Source organism: Prionailurus bengalensis, chromosome D2, assembly GCF_016509475.1.
Source record: "Prionailurus bengalensis isolate Pbe53 chromosome D2, Fcat_Pben_1.1_paternal_pri, whole genome shotgun sequence".
Classification (NCBI taxonomy): domain Eukaryota; kingdom Metazoa; phylum Chordata; class Mammalia; order Carnivora; family Felidae; genus Prionailurus; species Prionailurus bengalensis.
The window spans coordinates 58,023,278-58,037,051 of NC_057351.1; the positions used below are offsets into that span (position 1 = coordinate 58,023,278).

At 45.7% G+C, this 13,774-nt stretch overlaps 1 protein-coding gene across 3 annotated transcripts; it reads right to left on the bottom strand.

Moving 5' to 3' along the window:
• Positions 1–3,172: 3,172 nt before the first annotated feature.
• SLC25A28 (solute carrier family 25 member 28) lies at positions 3,173–13,140 on the bottom strand. 3 transcript variants are annotated; one of them, XM_043597227.1, is made up of 5 exons: positions 12,765–12,870; positions 8,033–8,110; positions 6,330–6,558; positions 5,199–5,255; positions 3,173–4,030 (listed from the first exon to the last, which is right to left on the bottom strand). In XM_043597227.1, exons 3-5 carry the CDS (start codon positions 6,550–6,552, stop codon positions 3,513–3,515), a joined length of 798 nt encoding a protein of 265 aa, XP_043453162.1. In that variant the 5' UTR covers positions 6,553–6,558; positions 8,033–8,110; positions 12,765–12,870; the 3' UTR covers positions 3,173–3,512. The 3 variants fall into 3 exon arrangements, with proteins under 3 accessions (XP_043453162.1, XP_043453160.1, XP_043453161.1); XM_043597225.1 differs by lacking the exon at positions 8,033–8,110 and having other exon boundaries at positions 12,765–13,140; XM_043597226.1 differs by lacking the exon at positions 8,033–8,110 and having other exon boundaries at positions 12,457–12,989.
• Between the last annotated feature and the right edge of the window lie 634 nt (positions 13,141–13,774).

The window sequence follows — 13,774 nt, forward strand, 5'->3', positions numbered from 1 at the left end:
TACTGGATGGTGTATACATCAAAATGTCATATTCTCTGGGTAATGGGATTAGAGCTATTTTTCTAAATTTTATAAAATTAGCGTGATTTGACTGGTACTGGCTTTTATGAAAGTATTTTTTTTTAATTTTTTTTAATGTTTATTTTTGAGACAGAGAGAGACAGAGCATGAATGGGGGAGGGGCAGAGAGAGAGGGAGACACAGAATCGGAAGCAGGCTCCAGGCTCTGAGCCATCAGCCCAGAGCCTGACGCGGGGCTCCAACTCACGAACCGTGAGATCATGACCTGAGCTGAAGTCGGATGCTCAACCGACTGAGCCACCCAGGAGCCCCATGAAAGTATTTTTTAATTCTACCTTTTATCAAAACCACCTCTTTCCCTGTAACTCTGACCTACACTTACCTTTTCTGACTCTAAATCTTGTTGGTTTTTGTTTTTAATGTTTATTTTTGAGAGAGAGAGAGAGAGAGACAGAGTGTGAGTGGGGGAGGAGCAGAGGGAGTGGGAGACAGAATCTGAAGCAGGCTCCATGTTCTGAGCTGTCAGCACAGAGCCCCACATGGGGCTCGAACTCACAGACCATGAGATCATGACCTGAGCTGAAGTCAGACGCTTTAACCGATTGAGCCACTCAGGTGCCCCTATATCTTGTTGGTTTTGTATAATCCGGTACATGGTTGTAATCTGTTTTGTGTTATTCTAAGATTGTTTCGTTCATGTTAGTTTTGTCTCTACAGTTAAGTTTTCTCTGGCTAAACTGGTTTGGTCCTTGATCCTTAAGGTACCACATGACTTACCTGGCTTTCCAGAGAGGACCTAGACTTGGGAATGCTCCCAACGCTCATAGCTCTCATGGGGATTGGTTCCTGACCCAGGGATTCAGGAACCAAGAATGTTCAGCCCTATCACACTATTCCGCCTCTGTCTCCTCTGGTGATTGGATCGAGAGACCTGAAGAACCTGAGGGGCTGTCGGAATTCTAACCCAGCTGTTCTCCAGCAGCTAGGGCACAAGTGGAGATTGGAAGGTGACTTTTGCATTCTTTTCTCGTTGCTTGTGAACAACATTAGAGCTGAGAGAATCTTTAGTGACTATCATTCTTTTAGATTACCTGTATCCTGTTCTTGAGAAATGGCCTTATTGCCACAGTGCCCACTGTGCTCTGGATACCCTGCCAGAACAGGAGCTTTGTAAAGCCGACTGCAGGGACAGGTCTGGAGAGGCATCCCTTTGTTCTCATGCCTCATCTGTGCTGGGAGGCAGCTGCTCTCTTACATTTTTACTAGCAGACCCTCTCAAATGACCTTTGCAATGATTTCAGCATGCTCTTTTTACTCCATAGGCGATTCAAACTCCAGTGACCACAATTTAGGACTGTTAACATCTCTCTTTCCCATCACTAAACCAAAGGGGCAGCATGGCTTCCTTAAATAAGGCTTAGAACAGGAGACCCTGCTGTTTTCTTGATGTTTGTTTTTTTTTTTTTCCAAGTGCATTCAGACGTGATTCTCCATAGAGACCTGAAGGGCTGTCAGGTGGAAGGAAGGACAAGATTTATTCTGTAATGGATTTCTATTGCTTCTACAGCCCTAACACTGCTCTAGTCTGGCACTTTCTCTCTCTCCCTTGCCACAGTCCTGGTCAAGACCACCGTGCAGCCATGCCTGCATGACTGACAGTCTCCCATCAGGTCTACCTGCCCGTCCAGTCTTGCTCCTCTAATCCTTTCCCAGAGAGCCTAAGTGATCTGTTTAAATTGTGAATCTGATCATACCACACCTCTGCTTAAAATCTGTAATGCCTCTGTGCTGCCTTCAGGATAAACTCTAAACTCCTTAGCATTGCTTTTAAGACTCAGCTCCTGCTTAGCTCTCCAGGTGCATGCCTTGCCCAGACTGCCAGTCCTACCAAATCCCTTGTGTGCTGACCCTGGACACTTCTTATTCTCCCTTACCTCCAGGTCTTTCTCTAGAACATTTCCCCTCCTCTCTTCACCTTTTAGTTTATTTGCCTTCCAGGCGTCGCCTCAGATGTCACTTCCTCCAGAAGCTACCCCCAGTCACCCAAGGCCAGGCTGGGTATTCTTATGCATGTTTCTTGCCATTTTATCTTACAGGTACCTGTTTACTACATCGGTCTTCCTCTACAGACAGTAAGCTCCTTGAGGGCTGGGATGGTTTTATTTATCACCATAACCCCAACACCAGTATCTGACAGACACTCAATAGTTATTGAATGAACGAATGAATGAATGAGTGAATGAATGAATGAATGACAGATGACATAACAAGGATGACAGATGGACCTTCTTGGAGGTAGATTTCCACTCTGTGCACTGAAGAACTTGCTAATAACTGGTAATATCCAAAAAAGGGAACAGACCAACCCACAAAGCAGTTAAAGTCCTATCCCTGCAAGTCTGCAGACACAGCCTACGTGGTCCTCGGGAGGGAGCTTCTTCAGGGGATGGCAGGTTGGGGTACGTGCGCTCCACTCATTTCCCATCTGCCAGAAGACCCAATTAGATCCACTTCTGAGAGCCAAAGATCTGGGTTGGGGTATCAGCTCTGCATTTACTGTGAGAACTGGGGCAAGAGGCAGCCTCTCTGAGCTGTCTTTACCTGTGAAATAGAGGTGATGCTTGCACTGCCTACTTCACAGACCTTGTGAGAGCAAAGCATAGTCACACACGTTAAATAAAGTACTTTGTAAAAGCCTTAAGGCCCAATGAAAGGTCCGATTATTTACCACATAATCCTTAGGTCTTGCAGCTTCACTAAATAACTCTTGTTCTGCAGCTACATTAGAAAACAAAGTGCCGTGTGCCAAGTTTTACTCTGGCAGGCCGAGCTGAGAGAGCAGAGAGGTCTGCCTCTTCTGTGCTGTGCCATTGTCCCCTGGAAAAGGCAAGAGTGGGGATCAAGAACACCTGTTTAGCTAGGATCTGTCAAAGGCCATTGTTCCTGCCATCAGGGAGATTCCTTGGAGCTTAATACTAAAACGAGGGGAGTAGGGCTCCAAAGCCTTGAGTCACTATGAAAACCAGCAAGAACCCAGACTGCAGACATATACAACACACCTTCCTCTTGGACCCCTTGACTGATGCTTCAAGTCAGAATACTTAAAAGCATTTCACTTCCCCTTTGGCATAACAAATCCAATGAAACCATATAATTTAAAGGCTTTTTATTAGGAACCAGGGGAATGAGCTGCTTGTCCCTCTGTAACAGTCTAGAGTAGGTCATCAGGCCCAGGATGGAGAAAGGTTATTAGCAAAGGTACTGTGGTGTGCTTTGCTGCACTTGCTTAGGGCCTGGAAGGAAAGGTGGCGGCAACGGAGGCTGGCAGGAACTGGTGTTAGCCAAAACACCAATAGCCTGGGGAGAACCCTCTACCTTCCTTCCACCTCCACTCAAGGCCAGATGGAGCATGCCAGGAGACCGAGAACGTGGCTGGAGCAGGCAGGACGCAGCAGTGCTGGACCCCTGGCTGCATCGTGTGCTACTTCACTTCACTTGCCTGCCCTCCACTCTTCTTGCCGTTTGGTGATTAGGTATTTGAAGAACTCATACACAGACCATGCGATGGCTGTGGAGGGGATCTGGTAAATTACTCTGGCCTGTACCCCTCGGAAGTAGGCGGTCACACCACCTACTTGATACACCGTCCTGAAGGCACTAGCCATGCCTGTAATATGTCCTGTGATGTTTGAGTTCAAAGCCAAGGATTCCTGGGTGTTGAGCAGTGTTTTGCAAACGTCCAGTGGGGTTGTGGCAGCGGCAGCTACGGCTCCTGCACAGGCTCCAGAGAGAACGTGGGAGCTGGGGTTGTACCGTCTCTGGGGGTTAAAGTGCTCCTGCAGGAATTCATAGGTCATGAAGTGAATGGCTTGGAAGGGAACATTCATGGTTAGCTGGGTGGTGTAGCTACGATAAAAGGCGCCGGCCCCTTCATTTTGCCACACTGCCCGTACACAGTCTGTCACCCGGTGGTATGGGGAGTTGTACATCTGCATCCTCTGCTTGACCACTGGTAGTGCCATCAACAAGAAGAAGGAAGGAAATGATGCCAGCAATCAACCGGTGAGCAAGAGTGTCCAGATTCAGAGTCCCGAGTCAGCGGGTCAGCCATTGGAATGGAGAGGGGAAAAAAAAAGTATGAGTGAGCTATCAGTCTAATAAATTAAAGTTTCCCTTTTTTGAGAGAAGGGGATAGGAGAAGGTTGATAAAGGGCCAAAAAATAAGACTGACTTATAGTAGGATTTCTTTAAAACCAACCAGTGAACACACAAGATACATCTATGGTTTAGAAACTCCAGTAGATTTTCTTGAAAAAATTACCAACCTATTATGATCTTACCCTTTCATAAAATCCCAGGGAAGAAATGACTCAGTGGCAGTGAACGTGATAATGAACAGATAGCCCTAACAATCCCAATCCTCAGGTATGCAGAGCACCCAACTCTTATGACATGAGGATGGTTATCCTCCTCAGGAGAAGGGCTACCAGAAAGAAAACACAGTTCTTAACCAAGAAGACTGTGGCTTTAGTTTCCAAACATCTACTCTCTCGAGTAGATAACATGGTATGAGCCCTGGATCTTCAGCTTAGCTTTGGCCCTTTCCACACCATGGCCTTGCCCAGACTGGTAAAGAGCTGGAGCTTAAAGAGCATGGCAACTGTGCTATCCCTTCACGTTTGTTTGAGTACCTCATTCTCCAACTCAGAAGCCAAGATCCAAGCAGCCGGGCAGGAACTGAGCTCTACAATTTACCCTTTCATTCCTATTTCGACTATCTTCATTCTAATAAGAATGGCAGGATTTTTAAATGTCAAAATCCATCTTTACCTCTTTGAAGAAAAGTGAAATACTGTTAAATTTTCAGATGAGATCAAATCACTACAAAGAGGACTTCCGAGAAAGCCCAGGAATAGGCCAAGTAGAGCCATATCTTTTTTCAGGGAAGCCCCAAAGATGAATTAAAGCTCAATGAATTTGCTTCCTAAGGGGCTCCTCCTACCCACTGACAATATGGGGGGGGCGCCCTCTACTGGTAAGAAACGGTAACACAAAAGGATTTCCCCACCAAAATGGCTGGGGTGCTCCCTGTCTTTCCTCCGCAAACCAGAAATAAAGGAGAAGCCTAGAGATGCAGGTGTAGTGGCCCACAGGGGGAAAAGTGGAGAAATCATTACCTTCTGCTGGATTCATGGCTGCATCATGCAGTAATGTTGCTACACAACCGGCCGCACCTGCAAAGGAGAAAACAATCGCCATACATGAGGCCAAAAGAGGGCAATTGATTGAGGCACCAGAGTGAAGGGAGTGGCTAGGCTAACAACAGCAGGGAGAGGGAACCCACTGCTCTCGAGCCCCTCTTCTGAAAAATGAAGATATTTGTTCCCACCAACTTAGTAAGGTTACCAGTCTACATTCCATATGTATAATAGGAAGGCCAGAAGAGTCAAAGAAAACAACCCAGATTTTATAAAGACATTTCTGAGAATGAATGCACTTTATGCCCCAGACAGGAAGCAGGTACACTGCCGCCAAGGGATGCCAGCACCAACTGCCTCCAGTGGAGGGAGAACATGAGGAGCGGTGGTCAGATCTGCCCCACACCATCTCACCTGTCATCCTGCTGCCCCTGTGCTGCCCATTCCAACTCCAAACTCTAACATCTATCCATTTAGACCTTTCCTCGAGGTCCTTAACCACCGTATCCCTCAAATTTCCTCTCAGTCTGGTTTTCAATCCTCAAGCATCAGGCTGCTGTCCCTTCCCTTACTTTCACATAACCTTCAACCCTCTGGTTTTTCTGTGCAGAAGTCTCTTGGCTCAACCCCAATTCACTTGAGGCCTTGTCATGTCCTCAACAACACAAACTGCCTCTGGTCAGTTAGGATCCTGAAAAGGTGATGCAAAGAGCTGGGGCTCCATTAATGTCTTCCTTGGGCAGCTGGGTCACCTCAGATCCTGCCCCAAGGAGCAGGACACCACCCGATTATCAAGATATATACAGTGGGAGTATTTCAGTGTGTCTCCACATTACCAGGGCATTAGAAGTTGATGCAGGGAGATGAAAGAAGTCAAGCTGGTAGGTAAGGGAAGATACCGTAACACTTTGTTGAGGTGCCCCAAAAGAGGGGTGGGGTTGAAGCAGCCCATTGTCTGAGAACGTCAGGTTTGGAAGTCCCTCCCCTATACTCTGGCCTACCCCAGCCCAAAGCTTCAGCTCCAAACCATGCTGAGACTGGAAAGCATTGACAGCAGCAAAGCCCAAAGAGTTGAGAAAGTGGGGGAACCAGCACAGGAAGGCTCAATACCATTGGCAATATGGCTATTGCCCCCAGGGTGGATTACATCACTCAATGTCTTTTTTAACTTTTCGTAGCAGGCAAAATAGAGGGCATGGGCAGGCCCTGCGCCTGTTGCTGTGACGTTTAGCCCCCGCATGGGTCTCCACAGCCCCTCTGTTCTTATAATCCTCCAGAGTGCCTCCAACACATTTCGATAGCGGGCGGCTGGGTCAGGCTGTAGGCTCTGCATCCGGGTCTGAAATTACAGAAAGAAGTGCAATGTCAGTGATGCCAACTTCTCATTCAACGTAGTAACTTCAGCACTCAGGCTTGGGACACTCCTCTGTGGAATCATGCCAATGTGCGGGAGTGCTACCTGGCACCCAGTTTTACTCCCAAATCTATGTCTGACCTTTCCAAGGCTTGGACCTTTTGCTAGTCATCTATGAAGGGAACACCATTCTTTTCTCAAGAATATAACTGCTTAGGAAGTATGCTTGAACTCTGAAATGATTCATAGCCCCAGCAACAAATATCAAGCCTGTTTCAGGAGATGTTGCTTTTGTGCCTTAATAAACCCAGGCCAAGAGTTCGTTACAAATGGATTCTAAAGTCAACTATTTACTGTCTACAACATTATGCCTTATTTCTGAAGGTTGATCCTGGGCCTGCTTCCTAACCACACACTATACTGACTAATGAGACGATGGCTCATCCTTTATTACATCTTTGATGATTATCTGACTTTCATGGATTATTTGGCATTGGCAGCTGAGCCCGCAGGTTAAACTCTTGGCAGAAGTAACATTTGTAATCAATGCTGCTCTATTTCTGGGAAAGAGCATTTGCCTTGAGACTATGAAAGGTGGAAACTAACTTTGTCTCTAAAACTGAAGGGGCTCCCAGATTTCTAATCAAAACTGAATGAATCCCCAAACTGGCATCAAATTAAATCAGTCTCTGTGAAACAGAATCCATGGAATTTCCAGAGGATTCAATGATTGGGACAAAAGTACATGGCAGACACCTTGTATAATGTTCCTGGACAAAGTCTGGTTGGGATTTGGGAAATGAATCTTTTCGAAACATTCACCAAATCACAGACCCTCAGAGGGAGGTTTGTCTCCCAATGAAAAACTCTTGTCTATTGATGCATTTCAAGATTAAGATGGCATGGAGACTAACAATATAAAATCAATGTCCAGTGCCTGGAACAAAGTAAGCACTCAAGATTTGTTTGTTGAGGGGCGCCTGGGTGGCGCAGTCGGTTAAGCGTCCGACTTCAGCCAGGTCACGATCTTGCGGCTGTGAGTTCGAGCCCCGCGTCGGGCTCTGGGCTGATGGCTCAGAGCCTGGAGCCTGTTTCCGGTTCTGTGTCTCCCTCTCTCTCTGACCCTCCCCCGTTCATGCTCTGTCTCTCTCTGTCCCCAAAATAAATAAAAAACGTTGAAAAAAATTTAAAAAAAAAAAAAAAAAAAAAAAAGATTTGTTTGTTGAATGAATGAATGAACGAACGAATGAATCTTAGCTGTGTCTGCACCAATTCACAAAGTAAGAAGCAGACTATTAGTGAGCCAGAAGGGCAATTTACGCCCAAGTATAGTTTAAATTCCTACTTCATTCCAATTACTGGTTCAATCTGGATTTAAAAGCTTGAACCTTCCTTTTGGCCAACTGCAATCCAAGAGTATTGTCTCTTGTCAAAAGCATGAGGGGAAAAAAAAACTAACCAGATCAACAGGTCCTAGTTAGCTGTAAGCAATCCACATTCCTCTAGTTATTTTCTCTTGTCTGCTACCAACAAAGAACTGGAAAGTTAAAAGGTTAATTACTGTAAATGCAATCAGAAATACAGTTACCACTTATTACAACTTGACACATTCATTCTACTTCTCAAAAAAAGAAACCCATAAAGTTCTAATAAAGCATGTGTTTACAGATCTTTCCCATCACTCATGGGGTATAAAATCCATCAGAGGAGTTATTCAGCGACTGCAGGTCTTTGCTGGCTATGGCTGCTGATAAAGATAAACTGATCCTGGTGGCTTAACAATTATGTGTTTCCATTGGTTTGTTCGAAACTGGTCTTGCATAGGGAGAATGTTCAGAAGCTGTACTGCTCTGCTGAAGTCACTGGCATTATCTGGACAACCAGCCTTGAAAGGTCTGGCCTCAGAGATGTGGAACGTTTCACCCCCAAGAGAAACCTGGACTATAAGTTACTTTGAACATATCATACATACCCCTAACTCTAATTCACGATTCTACTTACACCCTTATGGAGAGGAACCAAGCATAAGCTATGCCAAATACAGAAATGAATACAGCTCCCCAAATTTGTGGGCCAATAAATCTTTCTTTTGGAGAAAGATCAAATCTCTAAGAATTTATGAATAGCCTTTAATATAAAAACCACTAGCTTTGAAGAAAAGCCAAATAAACTAATAGGTAAGTGGTTTGGCAAAAAACAAGCCACATTTCAGTCAGAAAGCCTGAGTTTGAGCCCCAGCTTTGCTAGATGTGTGGCCTTGGATATGTCACTTAACCTGAGTTTCAGTGTTGTCATCTACAACATGAGACTAAGAATGGCTAATGGAGCTATTATGGGGATTTGAAGAGTCAGGGCATGTAAAAGCCATTGGTAATTTATGAAGTACTACAAATATAAGGCTTGTTATTGTCTTCAAACATGGTTCTAGGAAATATGTGTTTATATCTTAGAATGTATAGATCATGGGAGTGTTGTCTCTTGTGTATGTCATTTCACAAATATGCATGGGCAACTAACTGGTCCTTAGCCACTAATAAATCAGGTTTCATTTTTGTATTTCTTGTTTTCACTTTATTGTTTTTAATGTTTATTTTTGAGAGAGACAGAGAGTGAGTGGGGAGGGGCAGAGAGAGAGGGAGACAGAGAATCCCCAGGGGGCTCCACACTGTCAGTGCACAGCCCAATGTGGGGCTCGAACTCATGAACTGTAAGACTATGACCTGAGCCGAAATCAAGGGTCGGATGCTTAACCAACTGAGCCACCCAGGTGCTCCTATTTCACTTTCAAGTTTCTCTTTGGCTATAATGATTTTTTATGTCCGGCTATCAATCTGAAGTTCACATTTAGGACTGAGCACTATTGTGAAACTCTGTGCCTTGCTTGGCTCTGGAAATCTACTTTGGGAAGGCTGTATGGAAGGCCTGAGAGCCCGACTGGGGTCAAATCATGACTGTGCCACCTAACTTGCTTCCTTTTCTTGTTGTGTAAAATAATGAAAATGGTGTGTACTTCATGAAAATGCTTCACGGATTAAACGAATAAATGTATGTAAGGCACATCAGTTAGTGTTTGGCAAACAAGAAGAGTTGACATTTACTGAATAATTATTATTAGATACAAGAAAGTCAAATAAGCCAACGTTTCCATTTCCTAACCTTTCATTGGTGAATGTGTATAGATAACCATTTACACCTGGAGTTTGGCAAAGATTTATTTCCCTTTGTCACAATTACATAGCCAAACAGCAGCACGTTGGTGACAAGAGGGTACTTAGATGATTTTGAGAAGAGTTCTGACTGCTTTGGTTGCAGAGCCTATCCCTATAGATAAAGTCTGATGTTTGCCTCTGAGGTCCAGAAATGGAAAACTGGGATATGTTTGGGCTCCCAAACCTCCCTATTATGACCATGTAAATAGTTGGCTGAATAACTATGGCCTGGCAAGGTTATGCTAGGTTCCTCCCAAGGATATTTTAAATCAACTTGACCCTGAGAAGTGGCTGGGTAGCACAAGCTTGCATGCCAAGAGGCAATGTCAACTTTCATTTGCAAACACTGTGGTTGCTGTTTTGGCTCCAACACAGATACCTGCTTCTAGTCTTAGGGATGGCTGGGCTGCTCTTCTCCACCACCATTTATGGTAAAAGAGGAACTGGGAAACCCTGGGACAAGTGAACTGGGAAGGCCTTTCTGAAGGAAGAGATTTGAATTTTACTTTCATATCTGTACAAAAATGTTTAACATCCTAGTGACACTAAATCCTACTGGTCTCACCTAGTTGTTCCCTCTAGTCATTTAAATCCCAGCATTTAATGACAAATGAAAATGGTTCTTCTAAAATAAGCTTTTGTATTTTTGAAGACTCTTGAGCATTTTTTTCCTCCAGGTCAAATAATTAATTCTTTAATATAGGGCTTTGAGGCATAACTATAATGTTATAGGACTTTTTTAAAACACAAATTTCAAAGCTTATGTAAAGTAATGTAAGAACTGTTCTTCAAAACAGCTTGGAAGGCTAGAAGTAACTTATTCCACCAGTGCTGTGATTATGCAAAATATTTCTGGAACTCCTCTTTCAGAAGTGTTTCCTCAGTGGGTTTGTCAGCCTCAAGAATAAACCAGGCTCCTTGCTTTCTGCTCCTACCTTCTCCCTGACTCCAATCAGTATTACCCATTTTGATCTCCCACCTTATCTACCATTTTTGATTCTGAATGGTCTGTTACTAAAAAATCGACCACATCTTGTGACAGGACAAAGGTCTGCCCTCTTTAAGGATATACACCCAAATATTCTAGAGGGATTTCTAACAAAGAAATTTATAAAATGTTTACAGCAACAATAGCATTATGTAAATACATGGAGTAAGGAGATAGCCTACCAAGGTAATAGGACAACACTTCAGTTGACAAGTTATAGTAATATTCCTAAGTCAATCACATTATTACACTGTATTTTTCAAGTCATTAAATCATTTTCATTGATTTCCTTGATCTAGTTTTCATTTGATACCCATCCTGAAACATAGCACCCTAGACCCTGCTAGCTCCTGCTCTCTGCTCACAGTCTTGGTATAGGGAGGTTACTTTACTTTGCAGTTAGATCACATTAACTTTTGGATATATAGCATTAACAACTCACATTCAACCTAGACTTTATTACATAAATGTCTGAATCTTTTTTATTTGTACTTGCCCATTTTACATTTCAATACTGTTAGAGCATTAACCATCCTTTTACTTCTCTTGCAAAGATTTTACTTTTTATTTCTATTCCTCCCAATTGACAAGGGTATTTAAAGTTCTAATATCCATTTTAACCAAGTTCATTTACCAGTTTCAATAGGGATGGCCACTGGTAGGAGTTGCTTTGCAGTGCACTAGAAAACTCCTATCAACTCAATGTCATTCACAAAGCTTAATGAGTACTTTCCCCATTTCCTCATCCACACTACTTATGAAAACATGTGATAGTACCAGAATCAGGAAGAAGCAGAAGAGATAGACTTTGTATTTCCCAACTCAGTACTCTCTCCTTTGGAATATGTAACATTTGTCTAATTTGAGGAGAAAACACACGTCAAAGAGCTGTGAGAATACTGTTTGGACTATTACTCCTGATATGTAAAGGAGGTACCACTCTCTTTCTCAATACGTTTATTTCAACGGCCCCCTTGAATTTACTTCTCATTCAATTTAGTCCTCACTTTTAGAGGTTGGTACCTTTCCTAATGCACAAGATTAACTGTAAAGAACAATCTGTTCCCTCTTCACCTAGCTTTCTTCAGAAGCACCCGACATCTGTACCCACTAACCAGTCTGCTTGGTTGTGGTTGCCATTAGTTTTTACTTTCACAGGAATCATGCCTTCATGTTAATCCTATTTCATTTTCTTCACACTTACATCTGCTTTTCAAAATCATGCTTCCCTTCTAGGCAACTTTCCCCTTTTTGTCAAATTCAGGTGGCTAAAGAAACACACTGTCAGGTTCATCTCTCGTTTGGGGGCCTATGTGCCCCCGTACAAAATCCTAATCCCAGTTTAGTTTTCATGTTCAGGAAATAGGTGGGGTGTCATGCTTGCTGCACAGAGAAACCGAAACCTTTTCCTGAACATGGGTTTTCCCAAATCATTTCCAGTCTGGAGCTATGAATTCTGACTGCACAATGATTTCCAATCATTCATGGCTTAAGAGTTAATAAGTAAATCATTTATCTAGCCGAGACATTTCAGATTTCCGTTCTTGCCCCAACACTGTTAAGGGAAGACACAGCAAGTTTCTTGTAAAAGCACTCGCCCAGAGAGCATCTTCAAGGCATTAAGATCCTATTCGGAGTCTGATTCACCCCAGTTGTCTTCACCGTAATCAAATTAGTAGCACTTACCTGTTCCATCCCATCCCACCCTATTCCTGTTTAGTCCCGTCTAGGATCCAGACTTTGGCTGACAGATTTTCCTTCCACAGTCCCGATTCAGATCTCACTGACGGTTAGAAATGGGTCCTGGTTCCTGACTGGGTTCAATTCCCAGTCGGGACCTTGCTTGCATGGCGCATCGGTCGAATCGTGTGGTGGTGGCAGGAGCCAGGAAGAAACCCATGTCGGCTCCGGCTCTCGGCCAGGATCCTGGCTCGGGACAGGACCCAGGGGTCGGGTCAGCCCCAGGTCGGATTCAGAGCCGGTCCAGGTCTCACCTTGACGCAGTCGATGGGATACATCACGCAGTGCTCCAGGATCCCTGCCACGGCGCCCGCCACCATGTGCGTGGTGACAGTGGCTCCAGCCGGCAGCGCCTCGTAGTCCGGGCCGGAGTCCGGATCCTGCCGTACCGGGGGCCTGCAGGCCCCGGCCTCCCCGCCGCCGGCCCCCCGGCCCACGCCCCGCTGCAGCCACCCGTCCAGCAGCGCCGACTCCCCGGGGCTCCGCCCCGGCCCAGCCGCCGACCTCCCCGCCACACCGCCAGCACCCCGCCCCTCCAACTCCATCCACCCGGGCCAGCTGCGGCGCCCACCCTCGCCGCCGCTGCCGCCACTGCCGCCACCGCCCCCCGGCCCCGTCGCGTCCGCCTCAGGCGCGGCCCAGAGAGCCCGGGGCCTCCGGCTCCCGCTTGGCCCGCGGACACGCCCTTCAGCCAGCCATTGGTGCAGCTGCCAAGTTATCCCCGCCCCTTTGCTTTCGTAGGAAAAAAATGTGTGTGGTATTAGAGAAGTGGCCTGTCATTCCTCCACCCCGTGGCGTTGCTACTGCTTAGGTTCCACCCCTTCCCCTTTGATCTTGGAAGCTTCTTGTTTATTGGCTATTGATTGGCCAACATGTAAGATCAACCCGCCCTCCGACTTTTCTGGAGGGCGGGAGAAACTTAAGGCTGAACTTTGATAGGCTCAACCACTCTTGATACTTTGACCGCGGCCATTGGCCCTCATCACGTCGGGATCCGATTGGCTACCGGAAGAGAGCGAAGAGCCCAGGGGCGAGAGAGGCCGGATTTGGGCCCCAGACTGGCGCCTGTGGAGCTCCAGGCGGTACCCTCTGGGGTGGATGCGGCGTGGTGCCAGGCCTTCAAGGTCAAACCGCTGACAGATGCCGTTAGGATCTGCGTTCGAGCGCCCGCCCCAAATCCCGGGATGCGCGGGTCGCGTGCAGGCGGCCGTGGCCCGAGAGCTCTGTTCCCGCGGGATCTCAGGCCGGCGTGAGGTGGAGCCAG

What these genes read in the sequence shown, in the direction of transcription:
- SLC25A28 (XM_043597225.1), bottom strand. Translation starts at nt 13,055, where the DNA reads ATGGAGTTGGAGGGGCGGGGTGCTGGCGGTGTGGCGGGGAGGTCGGCG. An exon ending in ATCCCATCGACTGCGTCAAG is followed by an intron (nt 6,559 to 12,764) that starts GTGAGACCTGGA and finishes CTGTAATTTCAG; the next exon opens with ACCCGGATGCAGAGCCTACA. An exon ending in CAATAGCCATATTGCCAATG is followed by an intron (nt 5,256 to 6,329) that starts GTATTGAGCCTT and finishes TCTCCTTTGCAG; the next exon opens with GTGCGGCCGGTTGTGTAGCA.